Source organism: Grus americana, chromosome 7 (genome assembly GCF_028858705.1).
Source record: "Grus americana isolate bGruAme1 chromosome 7, bGruAme1.mat, whole genome shotgun sequence".
In the NCBI taxonomy this organism is placed as follows: domain Eukaryota; kingdom Metazoa; phylum Chordata; class Aves; order Gruiformes; family Gruidae; genus Grus; species Grus americana.
The window spans coordinates 36,184,614-36,206,880 of NC_072858.1; the positions used below are offsets into that span (position 1 = coordinate 36,184,614).

Below are 22,267 nucleotides of genomic sequence, written 5' to 3' on the forward strand. Positions count from 1 at the left end.
CATGCTTCTTTAAAACAGATAATATGCAATTAAATTTGTAACATTACAATTTTGTGTTTATGGTAGTTATATGGAGTCTTTAAGAGGAATTCTTGAAAGTCTACTGATTTAAGAGTTAGCAGCTCTAATTTTACTGGTGGTTTCCCCACCTATAAATCTGTAATAACTTTCACACTGCCAGCACTGGGAAAGGAAGAATGACATTGCAAAACATCCAGATACTAGATTGTTAGGTAAGCTCTGTGATACATTTTCACACTATAAACATTTAATGAGATTTGTTCCCAACAGACTATTTACTACATTAATCTATTTCATGGCACTGTATTTGCAACAAGAAGATAGAGCAAAGGTTATTTCAGGTCCTCAGCCAATAGAACTTTCTGTAAGGAAAGAAAAGTGCAACCATCTAATTCATAAAATCATTTTAAGAAGTTAAATGCTCTGTAAATTGTGCTTTCTCTAACTCCCACAGCTTCAATTCCCATTCATGTTACCTAGGTAAAAATATATTAAAACTCCATAAACAAATGGCTTTTTACAACAGTCAGACTTTTATGTTCTTAAGGTTTGTGAATAAAAACAAATTAAATCCAAAAGACATTTCTTTCCATTTTGTGATTATCACAAATCTTAAAATTTAAAATAGTAATAGATTTAATTACATTTCAAAAAGAAAATCATTAAAATGGTACTGCTCACATACAGTCACGATGAATTCATCTGCAGTCAAAAGATGCAATCCTTTTGCCAAACTTTCTTTAAAAAATTTGTAAGTAAAACAGGTAAATAATAGGTCTCATTTGAAGTATATAATTTGTCATTCAAAGTTCCATCGTAACAAATAATGTATTACTCTTAAATGTTTCTTTTTTCCCTCCATTTATTAATAAAAAATTAGAAACTATAATTTTAAAACCAAGTGTGAGAAGCAAGGAAGGATGACGTAACATACAATTGCAACCTGTTCCTTTTTTGGGGAAAAAACTGTTAGACTGAGCTTGACTGAGAGGTCTGTTTTGATCAATCAACTGCTACTACAAGATTTGTGTCATATTTCAATGTATTTCTCTAACCTTTCATTGAAAATTTTAGACAAAATCTATTACCATCAGTCATAACATCAATTCTTCTGAAAATGTATCAACAATATTGGAGTTTTGAGGCTGAGATCTGGTAAGTTCAAGCATTTACCCCCAAAAAGACCCATATTTGCAAATGTGTTTAGAAACTTTTGTTCCTTTTGTTGATCCAGGCCTACATCAGTTACACCAGATGAGGAGCACGGCCTGTAACCTCATCTACAGGAGGTCTTTTACCATTTTTGGCAGGACAATGGAAAATAACACTGGAAAGAGCCAGAGCAGCTATTAGAAAAAGGGAAAGCTCCATACAAAAGCTTAAGATCAGGTCAGGAGTAGAGAAAGAACTCACTTTCTCCAAGTGTTTGCTTAAATAATCGAAGCAGAAATGCAATTTGTGAAAGCATAATGGTTATGTCACTTTATTTAATGATAATCAGAAAACATAACTAGGTTTCTAAATCCTTCAATTATATAAATTACATAACTTGTGTTGTACTAGTTCAAATGCAATGAAGGTAGCAGCGATCACCACCATCTCATAACCATTGTTGTTTGTAAACTAAACTCATGGGCTCTGCCCACTTACTCCAGGATGTGTCTGTTTTCATCATTAGTGACGCACCTTGAACTAATTCTTCCCTGCTGTTCGAAAGAAGCCAAATATGGAACATACATGAAGACTTTAATTCCAAACTCTTCTGAAGGAAGTGATCCCTCCCAATGAAATAATTGAGAGTGACACTATTTAGACTAGGACTAAGCAGAACATCAATTTCTAATGCCTTTAGGTCCATCACTTATGACAGCAATAGTTAAGTAAAAAAAACCCAAAAAAACCAAAAAAACATCCAAACCTAAGAATTTTCCGGAAATGTTGCAGTGTCCCATTTACATACCTCAAGCTCATCAAGTGCACTTCCAAGAGTAGCTGTGTGAGATGTAGGTTGTCCCATTTTATTTCCAGCTCCTTGGGAAGCATTAGAAATTACATCGAGAGCATTCTGTATTTCATTGCAAATTGAATCTTTGCTGGCTGTAAGGGATGCAACATCTGAATGTTCCAAACAAGCTGAACATATTGAATGTAGGAGAGAGGAATTTTCCTTCAGGGATGCACGTGCTGCAGCAATTTCATCTCGCTGATTGCTAGATTTCAAATCCTGTCAGCAAAAGAACATGCTGTTTAGTTCCAAAAGCACTTCAAAGCTGACAAGTAATGTATAAACATTTTTTTTTCCATCTCTACTCTGTTTAAGGAAACATCGAGTTAAATTCATCAAAGATTGTGAAAATGGACTACAGCGGTACTTAAAATTGAATCATCTTTATCTCATGAGAAATGAACACTGTCTGTGTAAAACAACCCCCATTTTTATTGTGTCTTATAACCAGCACCATGAACTGTCCACATTTTGCTTGTTTTTAAGCACAATTTTCCTGAGAAAACTGGCCTGGAAATTAGCTGTCTTTCCTCCCAGACACATCTTCCTTCATAAGCAATAGAGAAGGACAGAGGTGCAGACAGGGTTAAGCAAGGAATTCTGTGATTGTTGCATCTAAAATTTCCTGTCCCACCAGCACACGTCCCGAGCACACTGCAGAAAGGAACAGCAGGTCAGGGGCGAGAATTCTGTACTCCTGGGAAATAGGAAGTGTGGAAGGTGTGGAAAGGAAAAAAGAGAAGCCATCTCTGTAAAGTGCCACTGCCTGTTTCTCCTCTGTCCGTGTTACGTACACATTTAAAGCATTCAGGGACCTTACCACACTCATCTTGTTTCTCCTTTCTCCACCCAGATTTTCTTGAAACCCTACTGCCTCCTGCCAGCCCAGACAAAGAACACAGAGCTCAACAGAGCTGCCAAGTCAGATTTAACTGTTTCTAGGAATCACACTTGGGAGCTGTTATTTGGACACCTGAAAGTTATGGACTTTGGGACAACCATATAGTCAACACCAGGATTGTAAGGAGCCTCCTGTCTCATCCCATTTTATGCTAGACATTCTCCCCACTCACCTTCTACATCTTGTCCCTTTGAAAAAAAGCCTAGTGGATATTTGCAAAAGGGCTTGGATGGAGGAGACAATTAAATTCAGGAGAAAAATAAAAGAGGAAGGAAAACTAGCACATCAGAACAATAAAAGCCTGTGGCACCAGCTTCAAATGATAAGAGGCACAATGAAGAATGAACGACAAAATGCATACAAAACTGCTCACAGCGTGCTCTAGAGCAAGCTGAAGTCTTTCTAATTATTTTCTTTTGCATTGCATCAGGCTCTATATGCATTATTTAAAATAGCATCACAATATCCACTTCTCACTGCATAAAGTTTATAAGTTTATGGCTGAAGAGCATTCAATATTAAATGAATCAGTCCTATGTTTTTAAAATCTCATTTACTGCAAGATATGCATTGGACACAGGATTGCATCTTACTTCCTCGGGCTAACTTGGAAATCTCAGGGATAAAGTAAAAACCAACCAAACAAAAAACCCCAAAAAACCCACCACAAATGAGAGGGAGAGAGGAAAAGCCTTAAACAGAAGCAGACCATGGAATGAATTACAAAACTGAGTTATTTTCTTGGGCATATTAATATTTAACATACTCTTACTTTTTTCAATAAACCAACATATAAATGAATCACCACTGTGCAGGAATGACTTCATTGCCCAGTGTGCTCAAATCCAAACACTAGTGCACCTCCAACCTTGGTAAAGCATGTGCAATTTATCCAGTGCACTCTCAGCAAAAGAGCATTATTTATTTTTAAACACAGATTCTTGTTTTAATTAGTGAATCTACCTTTCCTACAGTTGAATTACAAGATAACCAGATGCCCTCTTTTCTCCTGTGCTGCAAGGAAGCTACGGATGTAAAGGTAAGTCAATACAACACCTCAGTCTAGTCGCCTCCTATTCTTAACAATTTCTTACTTTGCTGTGTCATACACAATCAAACTCAAAAGTCCTTCCAAACGACTTTTTCCCTCTCAAACAGTACTGCCTAACCAGGAACAAGGGGTTCATAAGAAATTCAAAACTGGCAAGCCAGTAGTCCAAAGCCAGTAATGGCAAGTCAATAATGCAGCATGTCTGGAAACAGTACAAAAAATTCAATGTGTTAATGTTTTTAAAACACAGAATCTTTTATTTCACACAATATTGTGTAGAGTTTCAGAATCATGGTATTGGTAAATTCACCTATGAAGAGCCTCACTTTTGTTCAATAACACTTTTAAGAATAAATAAATGCTTAGCCCGATGAAATTCATCGCTACTTTGTTGTTCAGTTGCAAGCCTTGGAAAGCCCCAAAAGAAGCTGTAGGGGCATTGCAGAGAGGGAAAAAAAAAATTAAAAAAAATCTGTTCTTTATCACACTTAATTCATATAATGTTTGACAGCACAATACCCCAGGAAGCCAGCTCTTGTTCACTGAGTATTCATATCAGCACAACTCCTGGGATCCAGGCATCACTGTGGGTATAAATCACTCTGCCATATTCTGCATCGGCTGCAGTCAACAGAGGTTCACAAAGGCAGCTTCAAATAAAGTGCGCTGCAGTCCCCTAGCTCACTCTTTGCAGAGACAGGTGTCGTTGAACTGAGTTCTACATCCTGGAAAAACACAGACATGCAAACCCCCACTTTTTCATACTTCTATAGGGCTGGGAGACAAAAGCATTAACTTTTACCACAGCTTAAACTTGGGCTTTAGTGTTCAGCTTTCAGCCAAAAGTGACTGCCAAATTGCGTGTATTTGGAGAATCAAAGATAACAACAAAGCTCAAACTCTTCCTAGCACATTCATGCACTGTTTATCTGGGTAAGGCTCCAGTTTACATATTTCACAAGTACTGTGTAGTCTTCTTTACTGGAAGAAAATACCTAACCGACAAGAAAGTGAAAATGATCTGGGGTTGATACTGACTGCCACATTGCTCTTCAGCTGTGTCAGTTGTTCCCAGATAACACTACTTTCACACAGGTTTTGAAGGTTTATAACTGTCAGGGCCCTGAGAGCACTACTAGGCCTCAAAGGCCTCAGCTGTGGGCTCCACTGTCCCCTCGCCCTGGGGCCCTGGAGCCCCAGTTCAGCTCACTATCAGACCATCGGTCCCTGTCTGAGCTATATCGTAGGAGTGTCGGTCTCCAACTCAGCCACAGCTGCCCCCTAGCCTGGCCACAAGGCCCCCCGATCCAAACCTCAGCCCACAGGCTGACCTCCAGAGCTCAGTTCTGCCCTGCCACCATGGTGCTTCTGCGATATCACTGGGCTGTCTCTCACCTGGTTACCCTCACCCGATCCATGGACTGGCTTCCCAGCTTGTCCTCTGACCTGCCACATCACCACAAATATTCCTGATGATCTGGACTCTTGGTTGAACCCAGTTACCATCACCGGGCATGCCCGGCTCATCTTGACGCAGGGCAGTGGGACAGGGCCCTGGCTGGTGAGGCTGCTGCCCCAGAGAGCGGCCAGCCCTCACTGCACCCCTACAATACCTTCTTCTGAACAGATAAGCCTTTACCATCAGCGTGGATCACCTGTTATAAAAAGTGGACCCTGTCTACTCTACGAAATGCTAAGTTGACAGAAGTTGAACAGCAGCCCCTTCCCTCCACGTTAGGCTTTTAACCATACATCTGAGCTGACGACCTTCGCAAGTGTAACCGTACAAGAGAGACACAAACACACATTGGGAAAAACACCTGACTGAGGATAATGGCTTTGTCAGCACAAACAACACATCACTAGATCATAGAGCTGTACTAAAGGTCACTTTACACGCACACACAGCAAGTTAAACACCACTGAGAAGGTATGCCAGTGAATTCAGAACGGCACTGAATCAAAGGAATTTGTTTAAACACACCTTTGTGCATTTCTCATTGACTGAATCAAAATCCTGCCATTACCTCTAGAAAGCAAATTATTAGGTCTTCCAGTGTCATAGAGATGGAAACTCACTGGAAACTCGTCTTAAAAATAGCTCATCGGCTCCCTCACAGAGAAAGCATGGAGTCCCAAAGCCAGTTCATTCGCATTTTGTTTTGTTTTTTTTAAAATACATAGGTTACCAGAGATTATTCCAGTCCAAACAGGTAGATGAAAAAAAAAATTAACACTGTTGCACTCAAGAAAGGTAAAAATTTTTCCTTTCCCACTTCTCTGATAGACAGACAGTGCTGAAACACTGACAATCCTCAAAACAAGAGTGTTTGCAGAAGTAAGCCATTTTAAAAGATGTATCTTATAGTTTGACCAGGTCTGGAGACAAAAATAGGAACATATTCTTACAAAGCAGCAACACAGTATGTGCTCGATTGTCAGGAATTCCAAGCTAACTTAACTGGCCTCTAGATTTATTTTTCCTAACTTCAGAAGTCATCAGCAGTTCTTAGTGTCTTGTGCTAAACTATACTACAGCATGTATACAGAGTACACGAACAGCACATATATATACACACACAAAAAATACTCTGTATGGCTGTAAACTGTAGGCAGAGTTTGTTTGCATCAGCCTTATGCATGAATACACAAAATGAAGCATTACAGTACAAAGCCATGTCAATGTTATGGTAGGACTAAGCCTTGAGTAATACTCTCTAAGATGACTCCGCACTGTCTTTATAAAACCGTAACTTTCAGTCAACTTGGAGCAAGCAAGAAACAGATTTACAGGACTGAGGTTCCCAGTAGAAGGGAAGCCTTGCATCTTTCTCTCTGTATCTATAGCTACTTACTATTAATCATCCTCAAACTGATATATAATACCACAGAAAAGCAAAGCTATCTTATACAAAGTATGAAAACCTGCCCATAACTGGTTAATATCCCAGCTTTTTTAATTTACTAATTTTTTCAGGAATTTGTTGTTCAGCTAGGGAAGACACATTTTCTTTTGATGACTTTGTTGAACCAGATTGCAACCACTGCACAATATTCTGTGTATCTCCTGCTTCAGCAACTTCTAGCCCAGTTACAGATGATAGAGCAACACCTTGCTGTCACTTCTCTATCCATTATTTCAGGATTTGGTCTCCACACTTCTAATACCCTGCTCTATTAACTTTCAGTCTCCTAGAAGAAGTAACTGATTTTAAAAGGTAGCAAAGCGATTTTTCCCTGTAAGAATTAATGTATGAATTTTTCTTTAAGTCCAGCAAACCTTTTTCTGCAAACATATACCACTTAATATATTAGCTCACAAAGGTTTCCTCATGGTACAATTATGGTCACATTTGCCATCAATGACCTTGGCTGGAACCAGAACAGGAAACATTCATCAGGAAGAGGGCTCTGAAGCCCAGAAGGTCTGGGGTCCAGAAGTTCTTATTCACATATTGAAGAGAAGGAGATGGATAACGAAGATGTGAAGGAGAGGAAGCGAGGAAAAAGAGGAGGAAATACAGCATAAATATAGATTAATTTAAAGAGAGGAAAACAGGAAACAGGGGAGATAATCTTCCTTATACTTTTTCACTCTCACTCTTTTAAGACAAAAAAATAATCGATGGGAAGGAGTCAGTGATATACCAACCTCACTTGATTCCAAGCACTTGAAAATAGGATAGCCAGCATAGAAGCACCCAAAAGTAGGGCAGCAGCAGCCTACAGTCCTTTTATGTAATTTAATGAGTAAAGCAGCAATCTTTTCTTTATAATGAAAAAAATGAGTAAAGCAGCAATTTTCTTCTTTGTTAACATTTCTACCTAAGGAATACTTTTTCTTTACACTGCTGTCAAATAAAGTTTAAAATTTTCAGAAGTCCAGTGTTTTCATGACATAATATTCTTTTCCTATCTAAACTTGCTTTGTTTTCAGTGCTTAGTTCTTAACATGACTTGGAGATAGATCTCTTTCCAGATAGCTAAAGAAGCGGTAGATGTAACCGTTTGTTTCAGAAGCACATTGCATTTGTTAGTGTTAGTTTGACCTATGTTGTTTAAAATTCCATCTTACACTTTAAGCTACATAATCTGTTGGTTAGTGTCCATCCTTGAGAGAAGGACACACATTTCTGGCAGTGAATATAATTTATCATTTAATGTAAAGCTTAAAATTAAGGAACCTATCCCAATTTTCAATACACAAGGAATGTGTGCACACACCCCTGAGTAATATAAGGCAAACAATGCAGAACATGGAGCTTGCAGAAGTAGGAAGTTCAGAAGATGTGCCAAAGCAGGACGTAACTTCTTTCATAGGAGTAAAGACACCTGAAAATTGGCATTTGTGAGAAATGACAGGTTCAAACTATTCCGTAAATATTCACACAAAAACCCCCCATCAAAGTAAAACACATCGAGCAAGGCTCAGTACAAGATCTTTCATGCTGTAGTTATTTCAAAGATATGGAAAATATAAAGCACCAACATTCATATATAGTACAATGCACAGAATACAGCTTTCAAGTTAAAGCTTTCAGGAAATATTTTGGCCTGGAATTTTTTCAATGGAAGATGACTCGTTGAGTAATGTGGCAACATGACATGGATCCACAATTACTTATTTCTGTAATTTTATTAAATTCTCTTAATACCATATGCAATTATTTTTTACTTGCTTCTTTTTTGAGATTTTAAAATTACAAGGGATTTTAGGATATTTATTAGATTGAAAACTTGTTTCATTCTCTGCCTTAGTGGTATTAGGCTACTTAGAAACAACTTAAGTAAAACTATTAGTAGTGGATGATCATGTTATACATGGCCCACTAGCATTGCCACTGATACACAGTTTAACAGATACCAAACAAATAGATCTTTCACATTTAGCCTGTTCTGGTTTAGCCTGTCTAAATGCACCCCATCTGCCAGAAGAGTTCAGGATCTCTTTCTCCAACAAATCAGCTCAAGTTCCCTTGGGTACAAGTTTCTCCAGGTCTTGAATAGAGTGCAATTCAATTTTCCTTGATTTAATATCTCAATATGAAAGATGTGAAGTCATCAACAATAAACAGGTACACGACTCATATCAGGCAGCCTGTAACAACTACTATTTTCTCACAGATTCTATACTCAACAAATATTCATGACCCATGTCCCTATTCTTCTATCAAACTCCAGTTACAATTTAAATATTTTTAACATTCATTATGAATACTTCCCAATATTTAAAATAAGCTAGTTTCCTTTTTTCCTAATTAAAAAAATCCAAAACCAAAAGAAGCTGAATCAAGTAAATCAATGACATAGCCTCACACAGATGCACACAATTCAAACACTGCAGGGAATATTAAGTTTCTGTAACATGAAGACATGTACAATTGACATGTAAAGAGTGGCACTCAAGCAAATGGAACTGAAGTGCTAATCCATCAAAACAAGCTTATTGGCATTACCAATTTCAGTAATGGTAACAGTAGGTTTTGGTTTTGCTGCTCAGCTTAAATTGCAAAATGAGCTGGTTTCAAGTATTTATCATGGACAATACTGGTTTTTTTTTTTTTTCTTGTATATCAGTTTAAGTTTTTTTTAATGTTGTTTTCCGCATACCTGGCAAACACAGGACAGCAACTCAGAGCAAGGAATAAAATGCCCTAAGCCCTTGAGCTCTGTACTGAATGTTAATGCATTTGTATATGGTAGATTTAATACAGAACTGAGAATAAATGACTTTCAGCAACTGCACTCTGGACCTATAAATCGCTGTGAATACTACAAAATCCATACAGAGGAAGAACAGCTGTATAATTTACAGCATCAGTATCTGTCAAGAAATGCTGCAAATACAGAACTTGATTTCTTCGTTTTAACATTCCTATAAAAATTAGAAATTACCCATACATAGGTTCTATTTAGAACTTTTATTCATCTTCCCTGATAGTACTTCAACACAGAACGCCATTTAATTCTTAGCAGTGTTAAATGAAATTCAAAACGCAGAAACATCAAAAGAGTTTTATAAAATAAAGGCAAGAAATGTGTAAAAAGCTAATGATTAGCATGTTATGTTTTACATAGAACATGCTTTGAGAAAATCAGGAAAGTATAGTACTCTGATCAAATGATTTATAACCAAACAACAGATGTATGCTACACCAATCCACAAGAAGGAAATCTCAGGGACAAAGGTTTAAATGGTTGGATTTTTCTCAAGATGCATCCTTACCAACAGTATGGACAGCCACCATACCACACACTCCTCCTTTATCTTCAGAGAATTTTGCATCACCTTCATAGCACAGTGTGACCAGCCCAAGAGTATGACCCAATATACTATAAAATTATGTAGTATAACACAGTAGCTATAAAAATGGCATATGCTATATCCAGTATCTAAAACCTGCAGAATTTCACGGAAGAAATCCAAACTTTTGGGTCCCAAAGTCACGTCCATTCAACAGTCGTAGGATTGCTTATTTGTGAACACCAAGCAATGGATTTTTAAGGGATGAACAAGATCTGAATTTGTACTAACAAGGAAGTATGACTTATCAGCCTGTTTTGATTCAGAAAATGAGAAAAACTTCTGAATTTTTTTTTTCAGACAACAGATGTTTTAACAGTCGTATTTATAAAAAACATTCTGTAATAACATCTTCATTTCAAAATCCATGGAATGAAAATGATTTTGTTTTGTTGAAGGCACTACCAATAGTTCCTTCAAGAATGAGATCAGTATGGAACTGCATTGCCTAGTACGTCTATTACCTTAATAAACTACTGTCTGTTAACAGTAGTTTAAATCCCCATTTTAGTTTATATATCAGTTTCCACCTTTTTTAGTCGAAATGACCCAACTTTTGTAGTTGAAATGACTCAGTAGGAGACAACATGTTTCTGGTCTCATAGCAAGTGACAACTAACCCTATAGTGCATTTCTTATATAGTGATAAGGTTGGTAAATGCAGTTTTCTTGATCTCTAAATATATAAGAAATCAGGTGTTCAAGTCCCATGAAAAAATCCAACTGAGGTAAGTTGATCTGAAATAAGACATTCCATTAAGATTTTTGATGCAGAAAATCAGAAATGTTCCATTTTTCTAAATGGAACGCTCTATCAGAAGTTCAGTCATATGAAAGCCCTTCAAACCGTCAGAATTCAGCTTCATCTCCGTATCGGACACATAATACTTAAACAGGCTTGTTGTTTCATTTTGCAGTATTATCTCACATGGCACTAGCTGTTATGATTCAGTGGGTTCAACACAGGCCATGTGCTCTAAGACAGCCATGTTCAGTAAAAACTACATCCAAAATATAATTCTCATTAATACACGAAAAAGCAGTGGAAAGCAGTCACAGTTTAAAGTTCATTAGGAAAAATTTTATGAGGACCCTATGGATGCTGTGAAACACTGAAATTTTCACGTTCACCAAATTGTCCTTTAATATATTAGTTACAGAGTTGCACTATATCTTCTAAAGAATAAAATACAAATCCAGAGCTGATCACAGTCATCAGCAGAAACAAACCAATCTGCTTCACTTTGTTATCATCATCATCCTACCTCAGGACAGATTAAAACAGCCCATAATGGTCTTTCCCTGAAAGAGAGGAAATGGTGAAGAACTTCCAGCTTCACACAGCAGTTTTGCCAAATGTCCCCCACCCATTCATATGTGGACTTCTCTATTTTTTTCACTCATCTATGAGACAGAAACCTATAAGTACCTGTCCTTATATTCAAAAATTTTCCTTATTAATTCAATCTTTTCATTAGAAGTGGAAAATTTCTGTAAATGGCTATAAATTATCTCATTTCTGTAAATGGCTATAGAATTAGTTGGGTTTGTTTTTCCTTTTTGTTTGTTGGTTTGCTGTTGTGGTGGGTTTTTTTTTTTATAATGATAGTATCAACAGCATGGAAGAACACTGATGAATTTTAACATCCAGAGATTCATCTAATTAAACTGCTTGAGAAGTTTTTGAATTCAAGGGTTTTGTTTAAGTACAGTTATTCTCTGTATTAAGTTCTTGCTTTGGAGCAACTTATTATTTAAAAAAAAAAACTTCAGCATAATAAGCCTTAATAAACTACATTCATTTCTATGACTAGCCGTTTTGCACAAATGATAATGAGATCAGGTTTTTCCATTGAAGAAAGGTCACTGTCAAAGAAAATGTCCTCGTCAGTAGCATTTCTAGTTAGAAACTACAGTACTGTAAGGACCTCAAACAATTTAGGGAGTCTAGGACAGCCTTCTTGGTTGGGAAATATTTACATTACTCAGACTTGAGTGTTTTGAAATAAGCCACTCTTTCCCCTGTTCGATCAAAAGACACCTCATTAGTATTAGTTAAACCCCAGAACCTTATAAATTGTAAAAGAAATGATACGATCTTCAGTAAATACTTCAAGCGCTCATGGTAAAAATCTTGAAAAAAAACCCCAAATTCTTTTATTTAAGAAAGAAAATGGAAGAGGTTAAACATAACATCAATCTTCCTCTGCTTCCCTTGATCATCATAAAGTAGAAAAACCAAAACTTATGACACGATTCTGTTTAGAAAATTTTAGAAAGACAGGTATATTTTATGCTTCCTTAAAAATAAATTACAAGCTTTCAGGTTTGTCAAGTTTTCAAGACTTCAGTGGAAGGCAGCTAGGACTGTTAGCTGTGCTGAGGCTGCAGGAACCAGGTTTACTCATGCTTGAAAAGAAGAGGTTGCACAAAGTGAGGGATCCTATTTACAGTCTTTCATTACAAAGAGGGATGTTACAGAGAACATGGAGCCAGACTCTTTTCAGACATACAGAGCTAAAGGATGAGAGGAAAACAAATCACTATCAAGACTTACAGGAAGGCATTTTTTTTTGTAACAATTGACTTAAAATTTGCTTTCCTTAATATCATGTCGAGTTGCAGTTACAACAATAAAGATCAAGTACAAAATACTCTACAGCATAATGGTTAGGGCACTTTTCAGAGAGAAGAAAAACTCAGAATCCATTGTCCTGGGAGACTGCTCTGACAAAAAGCCACATCATGTAAGTCTGCCAGGGTAGACAAGGTAAAGGAGCAGAAAGACAGTATCTCCATCTCTTCCTTATTTGTTTTGTCACACTGAAAATTCTTTTTAACTTTGAGCCTATGTCACAAACTCAATGTAAAAAAGCAATTTTATCTAAATTGGTTTTAAAAACTATTCTTTAAGCAAGCAAGTTATTCCTCCATGCTAATTATGTGACATCGTATTGAAGTAATCACATATTATTCTTCCAGTTAGTCACTCAGTGCATAATTTGGCTACTTCTCACAAAATAAAAACAAAACTCTACAGAATTAAAGCAATTATCTGTAATTGCCATGTTAGCCTTTGGAGGCCTGACAGTTTGCTGTCTGTGGACTCTTATTTTTTCTATCTGTATCCCACCAAAGCTCACTCATCATTAGAAGGCATACTTCTTATATATTACCTGATGCTTGCCACATACTTTTTTCACCAAAATGCTGTCCAGTATTTTGTTCTGCTCCATCAGCTTCCTGCAGAGACAGCCCCTTTGCTACTCACAGCTACAGCCATGAACAAGGCTTGTGCACAGAAGCCCGTCTTCCCCAACCTCTAATGAGAAAAGACTCCACAATAATATGGCTACATACCACCCAGCAGAAGTTTGTCAATCATGACCAGTCAATATATAAGTGATTTCCTCCAGTCCTCACATAGTCTCCACATGCTCTTGAGAATGAGAGAGACTGTGATTGGGATATAGGCACTGAAATACATTAAAGGAAGCAAAAATGAGAGGGAAAATGAAGGAAAGATATGTAGGTAAGTGGATAAGGAAGAAGAAAATATGGAAGAAAAAGAAGTTTAAAAGCAGGAATGCTAAATTAAGGGAAGAAATAGGGGAAAAGTTAAAGGCAACAAGCATAAGGAATAGCAGATATAGCAGACTAGTATATGTGGCCATCAGGCCTCGGTATTATGCATCTTGTGAGGCCTAAGACCTTCTCGAGGCGTGTGATTTGACAGGTAAACACCGCAGTCCCTCCTGGCAAAGGGGAAAGGTGGGTTCCAACTTCCCAAGTGTGGCATCTACAGGAGCTAACATTAAGGATGGAAAATGCACCACTACTCCTTTTTTCCCCCCCCTTCTTTTCCAGTTCTCTCCAGAACATGGAGAGAAACCTCAGTTTCTCTGTCCCCTAGTTTCCTCTGCAACAGGCTCCCTTTTTCTCTCCAGCTGTGTGTCAAGGAAGGAAAGAACACATGGTAGATGGGAGCAGAGGCTCAGCAACCAGGCATTGAAACTACCACCATATAGGCATTACCTCGAATTTTAGATTTCATTTTGTAAGGCTTCATTAGTAAAGTGAGGCCAGGTAAATCACTCTGAGCAGCACCATACTTCAGATGACCAAATAATTTATCAAGCAGAAACCATCTCGACACATGTAGCATTTAAAAACTTATTTTTCCACATTTCATGAAGAAACTTAGTTTCATGTGCTCAGCAAGTGCTGAAAAGCATCAGGACTTTGGGCCACTGTGTACTTCTTGCTAGCAGTCACTCCTCCAGATGAATACCATGTTACTGATGAGCCTATAATTTTCCATTGTTAGTTACAATTTGTCTAAACACAATTTGATGCAAAATCCCCTCAAGCCAAGGGGAAACAGCTACATGTATCTTTGCAAAAAATTGTGAATAAAATACTGTAACATAAATGACAGAGTCTTCTTTTATATTTCTGGCTCTTTTTTAAAAAAAGTTAACTTAGACATTTCTTTCACTGACTAGCTAAGTATTGACCGATTAATTTAAATTTAATTACTTTCATCTCATTACAGTATCAGTTGTTTGTTTGCAGCACACTCCCAAATTCTAAAATTTACAAGTATCCAGAGTGCTTTTCATTTACAATTCTGAATGAGTGGTGTAATTTCCTGAGTTGCTGAGACTAGAAGACAGTAAATTATATTCTCTCTTTATCCACCCTAAGCCACACTGCAGTCAACATAATATCTTATAATTTCAGGACTGTGAATTACATTTATATAAAAGTGCAGTAGAGTTCTTTTGTCTTGGAAAGTTTATTTAACATGAAAATAACCTTTCTGAAATGTTTTCTTTCTTCTAGATTATTCTTGGGATATATTAATGCAGCATTAAAACTTTTTTCATAAGACAACACCTCACTGTTATAATGATAAATCACACTATCAATTTACTTTTTAGATTATTATTAGAACATCATTTCTGAAAAGAGAACAGAATTTTTTAAAAGTGTAATCCTTCAGAGACCTGATCTTCAAAGCTAAGAAGCATAACTGCCTTCTGAAAGGGAACAAATCTTTTGTACTTTATAATAACAGTCTATTTTTACACAATATTGGAGAAGTTACTCTTGCTCAGGAAAAAAGCTCCAGCATTTCTAATATAAACTTCTTCCAACATGAATGTGAGGTGCAGTTGTGTATTTGTATATTTCAAATGAAAGTTTCATCGGTGTGTCCCCCTCCCAATAGATTTTAACTTTGTGAACCACATTCTGATATTAGCTCTTTAAGAGAGAGGTAAAGGATCTCCATTCCTCCACTGGCACAATTTGCTGTAGGATTGCATAGTAGCAGCTGGGATCAGAGCCTCAGCATACTGGCGCTGCACAAACCTAACATGAGGGACACTTTGCTCCTGACACAAAACAACAGAAACAGGTCATGCTATAAATAGATGAGAGAAACTACATGGAAAGGAGAAAATAAACATGTGAGCAGAGGCATACATCAGTTTAGATACACCTTCTGCTTTTTATTCTTTTAAGCATGATCAGGTTATGGGGAGAAAGGAATGGAACAGGAGGAGGCAGGAAGCATTCATAATTACACGGGACTGTAGCAATCTTAGGAAAGCTTATTAAATGTATGTGACATTCTCAGTATCTCAATAATAGTAATAGCAAAAAAGAAATCTCAGTCCTTTCAAGAATTACAGAATTGGAAAGAACAGCACCTGGCACATGAATCATCTACAAGAGAACAAAAGACTAGTGGTCCCAAAGAGGAACAAAAGCCATATGGACTAATGCAAGCCCACAGACTGTTTTGAGGCTCTGAACAGGCCAGCTGTACTGTGCGCTCACTCCATCGCTTGCGATGATAGGGAGTGAAGAAGATTCTGCACACAGACTCCCACAGCACCTTGGCAACCATATTCTGCCACAGCTAGATAATCCTTCACTTTAAGCATTAGTCATCCTAATCAAATATCCGTAAAAACTACTCCTATCTCAGTCTAAGAGGCCATATATTTCCCAGGTTTGGGGGTTCTTTTTGTATTGCGTTTGAGGGTTTTTTTGGTGGAGCTTTTGTTTTATTTGGGGGGTTTGGTTGGTTGGTTTGGTTTTGTGTTAGTAACCATCCACTGAGACCAAAGTAATCTGTTTAAAAGTTGCCCAAGTCTCCAACACAATCTCAATGTTCTTTACCCCACATTTTCTCTACAGCATTGTGACCAAACTGGAAACTCTATTAGGAAATTGTAGCATTGAAAATATTCTTCCATTAAAGTGCTACTCATACACTAACAAAAACCACCAACCACCCACCCCAAAAAAGATATTTAACAAATGCATACACCTGCATTCTGTACACTTACTCAACTTCTAACACCTACACAACAGCTGTGGAATGTCTGCTATTACCTATTTTTCCTGCTTTTTAGACACTCTTCTTCTTAGATGAAAATCATTTGTCCTTGTTAAGCAGTCACAGAAAGACAATTTCTAGACTTAAAATCAGTCTCATCAATCACTTCAGCACAGAAAAATGTCCCAAATGTAAAACATTTGAAACTCTTGAGTACTGTATTAAAAACTCAGGTTTGTGAAATATCTTCGAGTCTGCTGCTGATTCAGCCTGTTAATGCCACAGTTAAGAATAGGAAGCTGCCAAAAATCCAACCAGATAATAACAATTCCCACTGGAAAACAATTTTGATAATTACAGTCTCTTCAGATAATCAAGAAAAAAAAGTGTAATATCTCTATGAGAAGATTTTCTTTTATATCATAACAAATTTTTTTCCATAGCATTTGTATGTTGCATTCAGTAGCTGCTATATTGCAAGGAAACTTTCTGATTTTAGTGAGAAACCTTCAAAAGAGAGAATGAGATGTGTAGCTGTCTGCCAATAAGTACATAAACTATGTATTGAGAATTCCAGTGATGATAATCACGACAGTTTACAGTAATTAGAGAGTAACTAGCAAAACCAAAATACACATTTTATCTGACCTGGCTAAACTTGCAGTTTCAGTAAATGGCAAAAATAGTGGTATGAATGGATATACATACCAGAAAAGAGCATGAGAAAACTACATATCCAACTAGCATATAAGGGGAGCAAAAGTTCATTATCTGTGCAATTAATGTATTTAGGCACCTTTTGCCCCACTGGTTGCTATGTGGCCAGCACTACTGCAGGAGTGTGGTGCTTCACAGGCTGCCTGAATAAAAGGATACTCCACCAAGTGAAAATTCTGGGTCAAACTGGTTGTGCAAGAGAGGTTAGGATCTGTGGCTTGCCGTCACCTTGGAGGAAATGCAACACTCCTGACTCCCCTCCAGAAATGATGGGATAATTATCATTGCTTCCAAATGAGGCTGCTTAACTCTTCCAATAGAGATGGTAGTTTTCCTCCTCCTTTCCCTGAGACCTTGTACCTGAAGAGTACCACAGCGTGCAAAACCTTGTTAACATTACTACTCAGCACTTAAGTGAAACCTACAGGGTCTAATTAGTAGCTTTCAGAAAGTTTTGCAAAGGTGCAGCTCAAAGCAGCCTTCTGTCCTGTCTAAAGCGCTCCTTTCTGTTGTCCTTTAACTGATGAAAAATTATATGTGGAATGGAAACTTGCTGAGCTCCAGCTTGCTCCAAGTTGCACATGGATGAGGTTAACAGAGAATGCTGCAGAATCAGTGAGAGCTGTGACCTCCAACAACTGAACACTTTTCTTCTCTAATTAGAAGAATTTCCTAAGCTTTCACTTCTCAGTGAAAACAAGTCTGCGATCAGAAAAAGGGGGGGAAAGAGCAGGGGGAAAAAACAACCAAAACCAACCACCCTTCAGAGCACAAATCAGTAAAACAAGTTTTAGCTGCTTTTGATGTGCAAAGAAAAATTGCTTCCAAAATGTAGCAGTTTACTTCTTAAAGAGAACAAAACCAAGAAGTAAATGTTACTAATACCTTGCTCTCCAAAAAGGCTCCTTATCAATACACAGACCAATGTACTGGCCTGTTGGTCCCTGTCAAGCTCAGACTTGGTTCTTACACACAGGGCACCAGTCCAGGAGAAATTGAAGAGGATGACTAAGCTTTTAATCATTGAGCTGGAAACAGGAGCAGCCACAGCATGACCTTCAAATGAGGAATAATTTATTTTCAAAGAATTGACTCAAACTTTATTGTTAGCTTAAGTAATAATTTATTCTGCAATTTCTCTCGAGGGAGAGGTACAGAATTTTCCAACGGACTATCTATGTATCCTTTAACACCAGGAAAAACCTATTTCAGCCATTAAAACTCATTCATTTTCTGCAAGGAACATTTTTTAGAAATAACTTTTTTAAGATACCAAAGGGAGCTGATTCATGAGAGACTTAGCGCCTACTCTCTGCTGAAGTCATCCTCTTAGGTTTTGATTCAGCAAAGGACTACATAGATCTAAATGAAATCACGAGTGACGTCACCAGCCTCCATGGGACTAGAGATATACTTTTTGCTTAATTTAAAATAACCACGATGTGGGCATTGGTAGACTAATAAATGGACAGAGATGATTGCCAGTAAGACAGGAAACAGCTGTTACATGTCATCTCTAATCATCAGAATAATTTTCATATTTAAACCTCTAGTCTTCAAATTAAGGCTCCATATACTGGTATAAAACCCTTGGACCAAACAGTTCAAATACCATATGTCAAAAATCAAAGACTAATCAAGTCATCCTAGTCAGTAATGAATCCTAAAAGAAAAATCATTTTATCACTTAGATGGAAGACATGTATCAGAATTTGCCAGATTCTTTTATTTTAGAAAAGATTAAAGATTTAGTTTTTAAAATGAATCTAAGGCTTCAAATTGATAGCTTGTACAAACCACAAAGCAAGATTGCCCATTAGAAAAATTACAGGCAATGAATTTATCTTCTTTCTGTGATCAGTCAAGAAAAAACAGATATTTTCACTCTGAAATCAATAGAAGGCATTCAGCTTTTCATGAATAGACAATTCATGATGGTAGTTATGAGAAAGCCAAGATGGTGTAATTGACGTAGTCTGTCTTGTATATCAAAATCCAGAAATATTCAACATAAAATTCCCGTAATTTTCCACTTTCACATTAGTGCACAGGATCTCCAGATTTACACATATAGTTACATTTTTTTTTGTCAGGATTATGGTTCTATACACTAGCATAAATAGATTAACTTCTGTAGGACTCAACACTCTTAAATGGTGCAAAACTTTTTGAAACCTCTTTGCTTGCAGTTCCTTGGTGAAACTTTCAGATGAGGGAGGATAAGAGTGATTAGAATAATAGCTGTACAGAACTACTTCTCTATACATCATTGCAGTTCTCTAAGTGATGTGGATTTGCTTTGAAGAATATTATACTTTTGCATTTGCAGTTTACTATTGCACTCAAGATCGAATGGATAAGCTACAGCAACTAAATTACATTATGCTACTGCTTCATTAGGAAGCCTTATGGACAGTCATGGTGCAATGCACTACCCACAATATTTAAATCATTAAAGGAAAAAAAAAAAAACCAACTTACCGTACTCAGAAGTACTTCAATGGGTAACGTGTGGAAAAAACAGATCCCACTAACTCATTTTCACTTCATTTTAATTCAGAAAATTTCTGAACAGTTCTGGTTTCTCAGATTAACTATCAAAAGTATTTGCTCAGGACAGTCAGCAAAAATATCTCATTTGTTGCAGCAGCTTCAGTGCCAAGCAAAAACATGTACAAATGAGTAAACAAGTAAGTCCACTGAGGAAGAGTGCCACTAGAAATAAGGCTACTAAGCTCAAATAAAGAAGCTACTAAATCTAGGAGATACCAACACTTGATTATACAATGACTTACAACTCTTCTATACTGCTGTTGCTGTATGATGATTGGGATTACACTGAAAAACAGAAGTTGTTTGGTGAGCAGCAGAGCTGAGCATAGACACCAGACCTGCTCCACTCGCTAGCCAACCTTCCAAAAACCCACTCAAGTCCTGTTTGTTTTCACTGTAATCCATGGTGTTCTTCCACAGTTGTTAACAAGGAGCTGGAGTTCTCAATGAAATAATTCTCTGGTGGATGCACGACACCTGTTACCATTTAGACAAAGAAAGAGCCCAGGGTGTTGCATCTTGGAGGCATTTTATCTCCACTAACCAATCCTGCTAGAAATGCTTCAGGGCTAGTGCATTTCAGCGCAAGTTTTACAGGTCAGACATCGTTATATTTTTCACTTCCAAATAGCTTACAGTACAGGTCTTAATCTATTCCTGCACTGCTAAACTTTCTTCAACAGACCAGGCAAGTCACAGGTCCAGTCTCTGCATCCCCAAGGATTACAAGCTTTCCTTGTCATACTAATGACCACTGATTCTTCTGCAACCTAATTTGACTCAGGTATTTGCCACATCACAGAAAAAAGCCCACAGGTTAGCCTGTTGCTGCTTTCTGCATCTAGATTATACCCTCATATGCATGCAGGATGCCATTTGACTCTGCCATGATATAGTTTTGGTTACTTTTTTACTTTAGCAAACTAAAAAGGAAGGACTTGAAGAAAGATGACTGTGACAAACAGTCACAATGTGGGAAATGGAGAGAAAAAGACCAAATGGATTAATCCTCAAATATTTCTTTACCTTCTTGGAAGGATGAAGGCAGCCTATCCAAAATAAAACTAGGTCATATTACTACAATCAAATTTAAAAGAATATCACAAACCCATAAAGGACAAAAAATCAATACTGGCAAGACATAAAATGAGCTAGAATTAGCCAGGGACACCAAACACAGCAAGAAACAATTCTGGAAATGTTAAAGTAGTAGGAGGATGATGAAGGAAGTACTGGGGCACTAGAGGGAAAACTAGAGGCAGATTATACTGTGAAAGACAAAATGTTTACTGCTTTTTTTTTTTTCTTTCTTGGTTTTTTCTTCAGACTTGACTTGAAAGATCAGTTGCAATCATTAATTAAAATCAGAAAAAAATTAGTAAGATTTCAGATTAATATTGGAAAAGAACACATTAAAGCCTGGCAGCTTTCAAATTGCCTAAACCTGTTTAATTTCATCCCATGATACCCTGATCAAGCCTGAGAGTCATAAGTGGTTCAACTGAGACCCTACTAGAGTATTGATGAGGTAAGTAGAGAACTAGGAAAAAATAAATACCCTTAAAAGCGAGTAAACAAGAAAGAGTAAGGGAATAGACATCTAACTATAATTGGGACACACACACACACACACACAGATTGGACTTATTTGTAAGCACCAAAAAGAAAAGTGAAAAGTGAATTAAAGCTAATTTGGGCTGGCTCAGTCTCGTTTCTTTCTATAATAGGGCCACAGGCACATGACTAAAAGAAGTACACAATAACATACATCATTTCTCTAGCATGGTTTTTAACCCCATCACCAAGAAAGTTTTTCAAAGCAGGTTCAGAAAACATGCTGTAAATGAAACTAGTGTAAGGACTGTACAAAAACATTGGCAGTGGAGGCATCTGGGAGTAGATAAAAATGGACCACTATCAAATGGAAATAAGCATCAAATAAAGCTCTTCAGAATTTTTTTCTGCCTCTGGAAAAACTAAATATTCTCACCCAAGGTTATGAAAAAAGAGAGAAAGCTGAAAGAGAACACAAAGGTGACAAACGGCAAGAATAAAACTGAAATAGTCTTGATAACTCGCAAAACCGGACCTAAACCTAAAAACAATCTAAAGAGCACACATTTCAACATGCACAAATGCCTGTACTCAAACTGAAAAAAAATAAACTGCTGGCTATATTACAGTCCTATAAACAAGAATCACAATAGTGAATTCACAAGCTTTGTGCAAGGCAAATACACTGCTCTCTTGTAAATCCCCCTCCTGCCTGAAATAGCAAATATCAAAGTGAAGTGAATGAATAGATTGTAGCCTGTGAAACATCTGGTTACCTTTCATCATCTTTAACAATGATAACTCCAGAG

General features: G+C 37.2%; 1 protein-coding gene across 6 annotated transcripts in view; it reads right to left on the reverse strand.

Annotated features, from left to right (window-relative positions):
* Positions 1–22,267, reverse strand: part of CTNNA3 (catenin alpha 3) — a 512,488-nt gene that overhangs the window by 395,041 nt on the left and 95,180 nt on the right. For all 6 annotated transcript variants that reach the window (XR_008577888.1, XM_054832089.1, XM_054832088.1 and 3 more), the window contains one exon: positions 1,982–2,245. Coding sequence is in view for 5 of the 6 variants with exons in the window: in XM_054832089.1 (XP_054688064.1) it covers positions 1,982–2,245 (264 nt within the window). In the remaining variant the exon portion in view is untranslated. The remainder of the gene's footprint in view (positions 1–1,981; positions 2,246–22,267) is intronic.